At 43.5% G+C, this 14,554-nt stretch overlaps 1 protein-coding gene across 1 annotated transcript in view; it reads left to right on the forward strand.

The window, feature by feature from the left end:
* The window catches only part of LOC124805388 (myrosinase 1-like), a 47,264-nt gene extending 33,023 nt beyond the window's left edge, over positions 1-14,241 (forward strand). Inside the window, exons 8-11 of the mRNA XM_047265950.1 lie at positions 1,884-1,999; positions 9,885-10,019; positions 10,112-10,218; positions 14,103-14,241. Of these exons, the coding sequence (XP_047121906.1) occupies positions 1,884-1,999; positions 9,885-10,019; positions 10,112-10,218; positions 14,103-14,241 (497 nt within the window). The remainder of the gene's footprint in view (positions 1-1,883; positions 2,000-9,884; positions 10,020-10,111; positions 10,219-14,102) is intronic.
* The last annotated feature ends 313 nt before the right edge of the window (positions 14,242-14,554 follow it).

Below are 14,554 nucleotides of genomic sequence, written 5' to 3' on the forward strand. Positions count from 1 at the left end.
TGTACTGGAGCAACAGCCTTTCATCAAGCGCGTGGAATACCCCTGTCCCACAAGTCAACCTCCTGCGCATTAAGTTCGACAAGGCTCTCGAATTACTCAGGTCCATTTCACAGAGTGCTGTGTGTAGCTGTATTGAGTTTTAATTCCACTGCGTTCATCAATGGAGCATAGGAGGAAAATATATACATGGCTCTGTACGAGCTGTTGTTAATATCATTTTATCTTTACTGTCATTAGGGAAGTTAAACGTTGGGTGTAGAAGATTCTGTTGTTAAATTCTACCCATATTCAAACTGCCCAGTAACTATTCACGAGACACTTTCATACATATGAATACGTTCAGCGCGACGTGTAGGTCCAAACTGGCGTGGGTCCATGACGGCGGCACACCTTCATAGCATAACACCGGCCTCCTAACGTGGACTCTGACAGCATGGAGCTGCTAGCGTGTAGCCCGGAGCGCGCGGTCAAAGTGATGTTTCAGCTTATTACCTGGCGGAATTTTGGCGTGAGAGGTATTTCCAAACGATAATTCGGAAGAGGGTAGAGTTGTGCACCTTCGCAGCAGCTGAATGGTTGCTGGTTCTCAGGATTCAAGGTATTTAGAGGATACTTCTAGCAAGCGTCGAACGGAATTACTTTTCAAAATGGTGGATTACGTTAGAGGATTTAGTGTAGGGTCTCTGTAAGCAGCACTTGAAATTCATTTTAAGACTTTGAGAAGTGATTTGTCTCATGTTGTTTTACACAGAATCAAGTCCAAAATGTGACTGCCATCCACAGTTTTACTTATAATTTAAGACTGTTAACAATTTATTTCGCCTACCAATTGAATGACGTGAGAGCTCAGCCACAAAAACAACCGCGAAACGAGGTGAAAAGTTTTGCGGTAATTTTATGAGGTAACAGCTGCGTTCCTCGTAGATTTGGTAAACTTTCAGCATAGTTTCAGGATATCTTAAAACTATTATCTTACCTCGTTTTAAGAGGGCTGAAAGTGCCATTTCAAAAGTGCTTGCATGATTTACAGAATTAAGTTAGTGTTGTGTACATACTTCCGCATAGTCAGCACGTACACAATTTTCCCACTAGAGCGCGCCCCGCTAAGCACAACAGCGCAGGCGCAGTGCTCATCCGTCTCTGCACTACGAGATGGCGCTGCCGTAGAGACGGACCAAATTCTGCTTCCGCCGATCCGCGTATTAATGTGTAACGCAGCCAATGAGATTGCTGCTAACGTAGAACCTTTTCTCCTCATGGATCACACTCGCGCAGTGATACATGAATGTGCGAGGTATTATAACGGGTGTACAGACCTCCGATTAGTCAGTCGGCATTAGTCTGTACCAGTCTGCATTAGTCTGTACCAGTCTGTAGTCAAGTTTCAGTCTGCGCCTAATAAGATTACCAAATTCCTGTACATAGCCATGAAGATAAATGTATAGACACTTTTGTCAAGTATCAGAGATATATGTGAGAATAAGATTAACGTACCAATACCAAAGGAACTTCAGATTGTCAATTGTAAATAGGGTCCAGAACCAAGTTAAGTAATTTTTATGGTTGTTATTATTTTAATAAATGTGTGGGAAAATTAATCAAGTTCTGTTTAAAGTTGGTCACCATCAGTCTGCTACTCTAAGCGTGCAAGTGGCATTTCTATCGTCTGACCTAACGGCAGAAGATAAACACGCCACGATAAGACCACGAGACATATTGCTGACACTCACCTACTTCGTTAGAGCGACAAGTCAAATAATCTGATGGTCTGTGTACCGAAGGTCTTACAGTACGCAGACCACAGTTAGTGATTTTATTATTTGTAGATATGTTTAAAAGTCCGGAAAATGTGTTCATCTATCAGAAATGAAACTCTGTTGCAGGTGCATCTGACTTTTTTGGAGTGAATCATTATTTAACGAGCTATGTGAAACCAAGCGACTTTTGGAGTTCTCCATCCAAATGGCACGACGCTGGTGTCGTCAGTGTCAATATTGGGGTAAGTAAGCTGTAGAAGTCCGGCACAGCGTTTCCAGCCGTGGTTTGGGCGATTTGTAATTTTAAGTGGTGTTCGGTGTTGGCTCAGTTGAAATATGTTACGTACTGAAATTTCGTCTTAACACCTGTCGTCGATATGTTACGACGTCACATCTACGGAACAGTACAGACGCTGAACAGACAACACATTATGACCACGTTCTCAATAGTGCGTGGGACCACCTTCGGAACACAAAACAACAGTGGTTCTGGGTCGCCTGCTTTCGACTGGTCCTTGGACGTCTACGTACAAATCACGGAAATATCGTGAACTACGGTTTGTGGGCGCAAAGCTGGCGTCAGAAAACGTCGCAGGCGTCCTCCATTTCGATCAGACGAATTAGACGGCCAAGTTATCGACGTGTGTTGACTGTCTTGCTCCTCGAAGCACTGAAACACTGTTCTGGCCTCATGATATGGACAGTTATCTTACTGGAAGATGCCGTCGCCGTTGGGGGAAGACATCAAACGTGAAGGGATGCAGATTGTCCGCAGTAATGTTCAGGTAGTTTGCAGCAGTGACAATGGAGGAGGAGGAGGAGACTAGTGTTTAACGTCCCGTCGACAACGAGGTCATTAGAGACGGAGCGCAAGCTCGGGTGAGGGAAGGATGGGGAATGAAATCGGCCGTGCCCTTTCAAAGGAACCATCCCGGCATTTGCCTGAAGCGATTTAGGGAAAACACGGAAAACCTAAATCAGGTTGGCCGGAGACGGGATTGAACCGTCGTCCTCCCGAATGCGAGTCCAGTGTGCTAACCACTGCGCCGCCTCGCTCGGTCAGTGACAATGCTTTCGCTTACTACGACATATCGATTTGAAGCCCTGGCTGGTGCTCTCCATATCATAATACACACATCAAGAAAAGTTATACATCACCCTGGTTCCCAGAACTCCTGGAGATAGACGTTGACTGTGGATGTTGTATCACAGACACAGTCCCTTTGACTGTTCAGAATTGTCACTAAACCCGCCCAAAGATGTAAACATCCTTGAATGAGCAGCGCCTATTAGACGGAGGGGGTCCGATAGTCGGTCGGTTCTAGTCATTCCACCAGGAAGATGGTACGCGGCTCGTGTTGTCTGTAGTTCAACCATGCCTAGACGGTCAATACATGGAGGAGATACAGAGAGACAGGAACTGTTGTTGACATGCCTCGTGGAAGGCACCGTAACGGCTGTACGATACGTGAATGCCATCCTCCGACCGATAGTGCAACCATATCAGCAGCATATTAGCGAGGCATTCGTGTTCATGGACGACAATTCGCGCCCCCATCGTGCACATCTTGTGAATGACTTCCTTCAGGATAACAACATCGCTCGACTAGAGTGGCCAGCACGTTCTCCAGACATGAACCCTATCAAAAATGCCTGGGATGCATTGAAAAGGCCTGTTTATGGACGACTTGACCCACCAACCACTCTGAGGGATCTACGTCGGATCGACGTTGAGGAGTGGGTCAATCTGGACCAACAGTGCCTTGATGAACTTGTGGATAGTATGCCACGACGAATACAGACATGCATCAATGCAAGAGGACGTGCTACTGGGTATTAGAGGTGCCGGTGTGTACAGCAATCTGGACCACCACCTCTGAAGATCTCGCTGTATGGTGGTACAATATGCAATGTGTGGTTTTCATGAGCAAAAAATATGGCGGAAATGATGGTTATGTTGATCTCTATTCCAATTTTCTGTACAGGTTTCGGAACTCTCGGAACCGAGGTGATGCAAAACTTTTTTTTGATGTGTGTACTACCGAAATCGGCCTACGTTAGTAGGGCGCTGTGTCTTTAGAATAGCCGTTCTCCTGCATGACAGTGAATCCAAATACGAGCGTCAATCTGTAGCCTATGAGTCATCATTTCCATCGATCCACGCTTCACTCCCGACGATACGGTGAACAAAATTTCAGAAAAATGGCTGTTCAAAAAGAAGTAATTAAAGCGCTCCAACCAAATAACATTACGCCAGAGGAAAACGATGAAAACCAGTGCATGAAGCTCACAGTTTTTATCTATTTTATTGAAAGAAAATAACCTATCAGACCGGTAAGATTTTACAGAAATGTAACATCAGATGTCAGGTCAAGCCATCAGATTGGGAAAGGATAAACGTTCTTCCTTGTCGGTATGTGGGGCATGCAAAATTACTTGTAAGTGTGATGAGTCAGCATTGGAATTAAAAAGAGAAGTGTAAATATGCCTTTGAAGTAATACAAAAGTTTTTGTCTACTAGGGAAAGGAGAAAGATCAGCTGTAGCAGAACACGCTCTTCAGGCTGGAAACCATGATGGTAAATTTTCCGAGACAAAATTTTATCTACATTGACGAACTATAATCGACAGTTATACAAGGTGTTCATAAACTCCCGTTACAAACTTCTAGGACTTGTAGAAGAAACTGAGTACGTAATAAGAGGGTCACTCCAAAAGAAATGCACACTACTTTTTTTTAAATCCATTATTCTACATGTTTGAAAGTTTTACAGTGTGTAGATACATCCTTTAGGAACAATATTTTCATTTTTCCACATAATTTCCATCCCTCTCAACTGCCTTACGCCATCTTGGAACCAGCGCCTGTATATCCACACGGTAAAATTCTGGACCAATTTGTTGGAGCGACTGTTTGGCAGCGTGCACAAGGAAGTCATCATCTTCAAACCTTGTTGCATGAAGAGAGTCTTTCTGTTTCCCAAAGAGATGATAGTCACATGGAGCCAGGTCAGGACTATAAGGCGGGTGTTTCAGTGTTGTCCATCCCAGTTTTGTGATCGCTTCCATGGTTTTTTGACTGATATGTGGCCGTGCATTGTTGTGCAACAGCAAAACATCCTACTTTTGCCGATTTGGTCGAAAATGACTCAGTCGAGCTTGAAGTTTCTACAGTGTCATCACATATGCATCAGAATTTATGGTGGTTCCACTTGGCATGATGTCCACAAGCAAGAGTCCTTCGGAATCGAAAAACATCACAAGCAGGAATGATGTATCTACACACTGTAAAACTTTCACACATGCGGAATGAAAACAGTATTTTTACAAAAGTAGTGTGCATTTCTTTTGGAGTGACCCTCGTATTTAGAATAGGAACCCATGTCGGACACGTTATCCAACTACGCTACGGAGCGTCAAATTTATAAGCACCGGCGCCTGTAAACGTATGTATATAAAGGGTGATTCCGTGATGATGTTAAGACTTATAAGGATGATGTAGACGGATGAATGTATCAATTTGAGTTATGGGTCCCTGTACCGAAAACGAATGAGTCGACAACTACAAGCGAAAATCGTACTGATATCTCTGACAGTGGAATATATGTACCGGTGTTTTTGTTACTAAGACTGTAGGGTAGGGAACTTCCAGAGGTGGTAGTATGGACCAAAACAAGAGAAAATGTCCGTTAAACAAGGGCTCTAAGATGCACAGCTGAGAAGCCATGAGCACTTGTTCATCTTCGCTAGAGCGTAACACATCTCCTCTATAGAACAAATGCTCACAGCTCTCAACGAATGCATTTCAGAGCCCATGTTTACTGCACATTTTTTCTTGTTTTGATCCCTACTGACCCCTCTGGAAGTTGCCTATCCTACAGTCTTGGCAACAACAACACCGGTACATATATTCCACTGTCAGAGGTATCAGTACGGTTTCCGCTTATAGTTGTCGACTCATTCGTTTTCGCTGTAGGGACTCATAACTCAAAGTGATACATATATACTTCTCCCTGATACTGCAAAGCTTGTAACATCATCACGGAAATACCCCTTGTACACATACATACATTTCAAGCGCCGCGCCTGACGCTCTGTAGCGTCGCTGGATGACGTTTCCGGTCAATGGTTCATATGAGAAATACTATGTACGCACTTCCCTTCAAAAGTCCTAGAAGTCTGTAAGGGGAATTTCCGCACACCACGTGTACAGAAGCCCTCTAAAAACAGGGCGCAACGGATATAAGTGCAGATATTTTTATATGCTTTAATATGTACTCACATTATTTTGCTGGTTATTTTTTCTCTGCACCGGACAGTCTTCCCACAAACACGTCACAAACTCTACGACCCGATCTTTTCTGCACCGTCGAAATCGCATCATTAAATGGACTACAGCCGTCAGTACATACTAAAGACTAAGAACTGTGCATCCACGCGTCCAACATCTCTTCTGCTGCCCAGGGGAAAATATGCGTTAATGGTCTTCTTGCCACATATACTTGGAGGTACTAACCAGCCTAAAACATAGCTATACTTATTAGTCTGCAAATAAAATAAATACCGATGTAATGTTTTTCAATACCGAGTGCTCAGTGAGCAATAAAAAGTCTGCACTTACATCCATTACACCCTGTATACAAACACGGCGACAACTCAGATTTCACAGAAAGGAAGAAGCCATGAAACTTAGTGATGTATGGACAGCGGATCTCCAGTATCTATTGATAAGTTTTATCTTTGTCAGTCCAAAGTTCCATAATTAAGTTTTATGTTTGACTAGGATTATCTTTGCCTATCATGTGTAAATCTTTACCGCAGCTCCTTCGCGTGATATTCATATAGCTCTCCATTGGCCGACTGGCCAGTCGCCAAGACTCAGGAGAACCAGGAGTACCTCTGATGATGTTCAACGTAGCTCTGTACAAATAGTGTGGAGCGAAAAAGTTTCATGGACGACGATCATACAACCCATAAGACTGCACCAACAACAAAGACAACCGCTCATGAAAGCCTCCATTGTACGGTGTTGATAAATCCAACAAGTTTCACACCGAGCAGTTCACTAGTAGAGGCTGATGCACGTGGTGAAATAGAGCGGCTGTTATTAATATATGAAAAGGTCTAGAGTGTGAGTCAAGTGGCCGGGGATGGTGATGAAGATGGGGGTGCTTGTAGTGAGGCTATGAGCATTACGTACACAAGCACCTGTCTGATATCACACCTGTGGAAAAATTTGAAGCATCCAGTGGCCTTTCCGATAAAGCCAGACGCAGAATGTGAAGGCCGTGTAAAGTTGTAGATCTGGAGGGGGACAGATATCACCCTCATTGGATAACGGAGATCCTTCATATAAATTCCGAATGGTTCCCTGATGAACATTCCAGCATTCTTATTAGAATCACGTACCAAAATCATCAAGTAGGTGTATCCACACTGAAGCCCCAAAGAAACTGGTATAGGCTTGCTTATTCAAATACAGAGATATCTACACAGGCAGAATACGGCGCTGCGTTCGGCAGCGCCTATATAAGAAGATAAGTGTCTGGCGCAATTGTTAGATCGGTTACTGCTGCTGCAATGGTAGAATATCAACATTTAAGTGAGTTTGAGCGTGGTGTTATAAACGGCGCTCGAGGTAGCGATGAAGTGGGGATTTTCCCATACGATCATTTCGCGAGTGTACCGTGAATATCAGGAATCCGGGAAAACGTCAAATCTCCGACATCGCTGCGACCGGAAAAAGATCCAGCAAGAATGGGACCAACGACGACTGAAGAGAATCGTTCAACGTGACAGGAGTACAACCCTTCCTCAAACTGCTGCAGATTTCAATGCTGAGCCATCAACCATTCAACGAAACATCATTCATATTGGCTTTCGCAGCCTCTTGCTCCCTTGATGACTGCACGACACAAAGCTTTTCGCCTCGTCTGGGCCCATCAACACAGACATTGGATTGTTAATTACTGGAATCATGTCGCCTGGTCTGACGAGTCTCGTTACAAATTTGAACGAGCGGATGAACGTGTGTGGGTATGGAGGCAACCTCATTAATCCTTGGGCCTTGAATGTCAGAAGGGGACTGTTCAAGCTGGTGGAGGCTACGTAACGGTGTGGGGCGTGTGCAGTTGGAGTGATATGGGACCCCTGATACGTCTAGATACGACTCTGACAGGTGACACGTACGTAACCATCCTGTCTGATGACCTCCATCCATTCATGTCCATTGTGAATTCCGAGGGACTTGGGCAATTTAAGCAGGGCAATGCAACACCCAAACGTTCAGAATTGCTACAGAGTGGCTCCAGCAACACTCTTCTGAGTTTAAACATTGTTGTGTCCCTACACATGGACATTACTGAGCATATCTGGAATGCCTCACAATGTGCTGTTCAGAAGAGATCTCCACCCCCTCATACTCTTACGGATTTATGGACATCTGTGCAATTTCCTCCAGCACTACTTCAGACATTGGTCGAGTTCATCCCACGTCGTGTCACGGCACTTCTACGCGTTCCCGGTGGCCCTACACGATATTAGGCAGGTGTACCAGTTTCATTGGCTCCTCAGTGTATAATGCGCTAGTCGCTCGACAACTCATTAGAATATTCGTCAGCAAAGTCCATGTTCGACCAATGGCTATGGCTATCTTTACAATGGCTTTCGTATGCTATACGTTAATGGCATGTCCAGGTTCATCGCTACAGCCACGATCGCATTCGGTTCAAATCCCTCTCCTGTCACCCAGATTTAGGATCTCCTTGATTTCCCTAAATTGTTTCAGTCAAATATTGGTAGGGTTCCTTTGAAAAGGGCATGGCAGATTTGCTTCCCCATCGTTTCGTGATGTTCTCCATCTTTTATGACCGCACTGTCGACAGGACGTTAAAATCTAATCTTTCTTTCTTCTTTCCTATCTTCTGCTAGTATTTCTTTCAACAATAGTTTCCAAAAGTATTACTTAAAAACAGACAATGGGCATTAAAGGACAAGAGACTCAAGTTTAAAAATTAAGATTATTAGATACGAACTATGTAAATAATCAGACCTCCTGACAACGAAGATGTAACAAAAGAAAAAATAACTGAACTTTTATAGCTCAGGAAATAAAATTTAACAAAGCAATTTACAACACTGGATTATAACGAACTACGCTGGTAAACCGATTGGGCAGATTAACCCTTTGACTACCGCCAGGACGTATGTGTCGCACGATAGATTATCAGAAAGCCAACTGTAATTTGTTGCATGTCATTGCTATTTATGGATGTCCCACAGGTAGAGGAAAGCCTGCCAGTGGTTAGTAGAATTTCTATAATTACAGAGTGCACATGTAGCTTGTTCTGTCCTCAAGTTTCATCGTTAACCCTCGTCACCGTATTGTCACACCGAATTACTCTGCATCTGCAGATAGGCAACCCAGTTACCAGATTCGCAAAGCGGGCCTTTGTGCCTTCCCGGACGCATCGTCTTAACGACTTGCACCCACGATTTGACGCTTGCCATATCACAAACGAAACGAATATTGAGCACCTTTAGCGTGAGCTACAATCCTGGAGAAATGGTCTGTCCTCTAATGTGTGTCTCTTCTCGGAATGTAGTTTTTGTATAGTCTTCGTCTGAAATCCTGGAGGTATTTATGAACACTGGTGTACATCCTACCCTCTCCCCTCCCCCAACCCCGCCCTCAAACCCCTTGGAAAACGAAACGGTGGGAAATACTCGTTTCATATTGTTGCTTCTGACTAAGACATTAATTAAAATAACGATACATTAATGTTTTGGAAAAAAAAATTGTAATCATAGAGATAAGACGATGATGGATGCCTGATAGTTGTGACATTATAAAATGAAGTGGAAAAACAGTGATGGGGATGTCTTTCATTTAGCCGTGCTTGGGCAGATTATCTGGTTGATTACTTTTAACGTTCCCCTGTGGATACCTGTTTCATTAAAAGGACGTATGATGTCACGGGAATGAGGAAGAGAAATTTCACACTGCGCATTCTGTGATGTTTTCTACATTCCAGTAACTGGTTTGCAAACATGGTTTCTTGTGATGTCCAATTGTTGAAAAACATTTTTCATATAATGCTAAATGTGCCTTCATTTTCTCGTGTTCCAGTACTATCCTTCGGGATTCCGCGACTTACTGAACTGGCTCGTTAAGGAATACCCTGGTTATCCAATCTTTGTGACAGAAAACGGATTGTCAAATACTGGTGGTCTTAATGACACCGACAGAATCGAGTACTTTACGGTGAGTTACGATTTTTACCTTCGGAAACAGTAAACATTAGTAGTTTACTTCCTTAAAATGAACTCCTTAATGGTTTTAAATATTCATTACAGTCGTACCTGACGGCTCTTCTACAAGCTATCCACGTTGACGGTGTTCCTGTGATTGGCTACACCTGCTGGAGTCTCATGGACGACCTCGAGTGGACGGACGGATTTACGTAAGTCCTTGTGCACGTTCAAGTTTCTTTTCGTTTCCTCTTGATCAAGGCTGAAAAATCGATAAAGCCATTAACTGATCATGGAAATGTGTTCTGAAGTTTTAAGTATTGATGACACAAACATACAAGTTATTAAAACCGTCGCCGAATTTATTATGCCATTTATTAAAGAGAACTTCAGTTTAGTTTTCGTTAGCCATAACACTTCGTTTTGACTGGAAGCAAAACCTGATTCAACGTAAGCAGACTAATAATAACCGGAAATTATTATCCTAATTATTAAAAGTTTTATATCATATTACTCATGAACGCCTACTGGAATATCTGAAGATTTATCACATCTACGATAAATGTCAATCAGGCTTCTAGAAAGCTATTAGGATAGCAGATAAATTGATCAAAGTGGCTCATGAGTTCAAACATCCCACAGATTGACGGGAGAGAGTAATTTATCTCCTTGATTTCAGTGAGGTATCTGGCACCGATGATTTTATTATCCTAATTTTGAAAACGACAGAAACGAGTTTCTCAAACACTGACTTCGGAGGTACAACCAGAAGCACAGAAAGAAACATCAAAAAATCGATTGTGGATTGTCAAAGTACGAATGTGCTCTGAGGGGTCTCTTTGGGTACATTCCTTGCCTCGTTTATTTTCCCTCTTCGTGCTACATAGTCTTTGTTATTACCACTTGCCTCCTGTCCTCGTTGGACAATCCGCTCTCAGGAGTACCCTAGAGTTCAGGATTTTCTCCGTTCATTTTGTCCTTGTGAATGAATGATCTTACCTGTTTTAATATGACTCTCCTCCTGCCGATATCCAGTATTATCGAACTGCCAATAATAAATCACCTAATAAGTCACGTTCGACTTATCACGCATGAATGGTATACTGTGTTCACCATCAATACTCCTACAACACATGGTTCTCAAATTAAACCAACTCTGTGTAACAGTGAATGCTTACCACAAACATGTAACTTCCAGCCACTGCAGTCCACCTTATGAATAATTAGCGTGGATACTATCGGAAAAGTCACAAGCATTCTTTTCTTCATTCAAACTTCTTAGTCACTGGACTCTCCCTCACTTGTTGTCGTGTATCAAATACCTACCAACATTCCGTAATTCCAGCATAAGAACTGGTACTTCCAGCATCTGTCTTGAGCGTAGGCATAGCTCCAAATCTTTCTCCATCTCCCTCTCTCATTACCAAAAGGATATAATATCTCCACAACAAAAATGGAAGTAACACTGATATGTAGATTTATTACACCACCTATCATTAACTAGGACAGAGGTGCTCTCCCAGTGAAGTACTGAGGAGAGACTTGTTCCTCGCTCTTTGAGTACACGTACGAGCGCACACGCTCTTGTTACGTGTCCCCGCTCGAAGAGCGACAACGGAACGGCCCCTCTCCACGCCAGACGTGAAGGGGTATATCTTTCAGTCTCTTCCATTACTCCTTCAGCTCAAGGTGTCAGAAACATCGTCTGCCAATCAGCATTGCTCTTCTAAAACGCGAGAATGACGTTTCGTTTAAGGCTACCAATCCAGAAATCTGTAGTATTGGCGTTTGGCGTTTGCTGTCTCCCTCTGAAAATCTCTGAAACTGCATGCTATATTTGTAAAGAATGCATAGGTTGGGCGCTCCCACACAATGTAGCGGAATTTGCTTTTAAGCCAAACACGGGGTCGTTCCCCCTTTCACTCGGGCAAACGCTGTCCGCTCCACGGGCGGCTGCCGGCCGACGTAGATAGCTCCCTGTGAGCTTCGAATAGTTGAACCACGGTGTGCTTACTTGTTATTTGCATATTGTTTACATGAATTCATACAACATTGACTTTATCTTATCGAGTTTGGGTTCGAACGAAGCGTCTTGATGTGCGGAATATGATTGTGAGGGCGGAATATGTAAGCAATGAAGGTCAGGAGACCATGACTTCTTACAAATGTAGTCACTGATCTTTTCTCTGGGACTGGTGCCATCGCATGTGCAATAAATTACAATTAGCTGAGTGCAGCACAAGCCACAGGCAAAATGTGACCAAGCAGTAAAAAAAAAGACGACCGCCAGTGGTCGAGAACGTGAGCGACATGTCGAAAGTGCAAAGTTGTTGGACATACACATAAGCCAGTGGTAGAATTGCCAGAACCAGGAGACTGTTTCTCCCACGTATGTACACGAAGATTTTGTGGGCCTGCTTGCAGTATCCAAAGAGTATCCGTGTACATTTACGTCTGTTGTTGACAGATACACTCTTTGAGTGGAAGCGACGCCAGGCAGTGGTATATCAGCAGAAACAGCAACAGGAACATTTTTAATGACTGGACTAACGGTTGCGACTGTCTAGCTCATGTCACTACGAATGAAGGGCGAAAATTTGAGTGGAGGCTATTTCTCGAACGCCACCATATGACTAGCCACCTTCTTGCAAGCAACACGGCGGCAAAGCGCGGACGTGTCACTTTAAAAGCCGCGCTTAGGCATGCACCGAGGGAACAGCTGGACCGCCGCTGTTCCACACGCCTTACTGGACCTCCGCACAGCTTTCAGATCAGACATCGATACCGGAAATGGTTTATGGGGGACACTGCACTTCCCGTCGGAGTTTTTTCGGTATAACAGCTGTCAGTTGAACCATGGCTACCGTTTTTATGGAAACAAGTCAAGATGCAAATCTCTAAGCTATGCTCTTCGCGAGCACCCAGCCACGGAAATCAGAAAGTTTTCATCCACAACGACCTTAAAACTTGCTCACATGTGATGCTAAGGATAGATGTAGTACGCCCACCGTTACGACCGCCATAATTTAGACCTTCCTTAAATGCGATGAACATATTCTGCAAATAATGTGCAACGACAAACTACTAACGGTATCGCTGGAAGCCAACACCAGACGGGAAACCTGGGACTCCACATCAACGATTTCAAACCAACCCTCCAGTTGGGCTGGTCAGTCAACCCGTGTCACGCATAAATACCCGCACAGTGTTGGCAGGAGGGGGGGGGGGGGGGGTGCGTAGGGCTACATGGGAAGGAAACATCGACTTTGGATAATAATTTAAAGTGCCGACGTTACATTTTCTCTTTGTACTTTTTGACAGTTCTTTGTTTACTTACGTTACATGCGTATTACTGAGTTATTGCCGCATGTTTTACACAGGAATCTTATAAGATGTTGTAGTTCTTATACTAGTGCATATACAGGTACGTGATGCGCAGTACATCAGTTCTTATGTCATACTTCTTTACGAACTTTTTCAAACTATTTGGGTTGTGTGAGTTTTTCGTTAAATGGTTACGCTCATACTTACTACCGTTTGGAACAGAATTTCATTTTTTCTTTCCAGTGAAACCTCTTAAAACGTGGTGTGGAGTCCAATTGTATCTGTTTTTATACCACAGACGCGCTAATAACACTCAAATGAGGGTTCCTCATCATCCGGCTACCACCAAGTTATTCTGTTTTTCTTTCTTTCTTTTTTTTCGTTGTGTTGATTGCTTGGTGGTTCTTGACCGACTGCGTCTCCGTTGTGTGCACACGCGCCCACATTTTACCATACGTCCTTTCCCTCTGGCGCGTCTGCGCCTCTCTAACACAGAGCGACTTTCTCCCTGCTATCCTCGATCTACTGGTACATCATTTTCAGTATACAGGAAACCTAAGCATGGATCCGTAATTTTCTATTCGTAATAGAAGCCAATCCACGTAACTCCCGGCACTTATTAAAAAATCGCGTTTACACTGTCATTTAGAATATTCAGTATACACAAAAGCATCGAGAAAATTATGTTATGTAAAAGTAATCTGTCACTATAAGTAGTGCTAGAATCAGTACACTTGTCTGTCAAAGCCTTACCAGTTTTAAACGTTTGCAGCAAGAAGCTAGGGCTGTACGAGGTGGATTTCGACAGCCCGAACAGAACCAGGACGCCAAGGGCCTCTGCAGCTTTCATGTCGGAGATCTTCGAGACTAAGGAGCTGCCTCAGGAATACTTGCGCTACAGTCTCCCCTGAACTACAACTTATCTTGGTCTGCTCTTTATATGACCTTATGTACTGCAAAATAAAGAACTTTGGCTAAGTCTTAATCATTGACGTTCTTTCCTTGTGTGGTAGCGAATGCAATCCGCAGAATCACAGCAGTTCGTTATTGAGACCTTCATCTGGCAGTGGCATTTCCGTTTTGAGACTATCTGAATTCTGATTCCATGTTGCTCATCCGCACATAGTTCTTAAAATTTTACTACGTGAAATGCTTTAAGATAACGAAATTAGAGTCCATGGGAAACGGAAAGCAGTGGATTACGTCTGTAAAGAAATTAAAATC

This window comes from Schistocerca piceifrons, chromosome 7, assembly GCF_021461385.2.
Source record: "Schistocerca piceifrons isolate TAMUIC-IGC-003096 chromosome 7, iqSchPice1.1, whole genome shotgun sequence".
NCBI lineage: Eukaryota > Metazoa > Arthropoda > Insecta > Orthoptera > Acrididae > Schistocerca > Schistocerca piceifrons.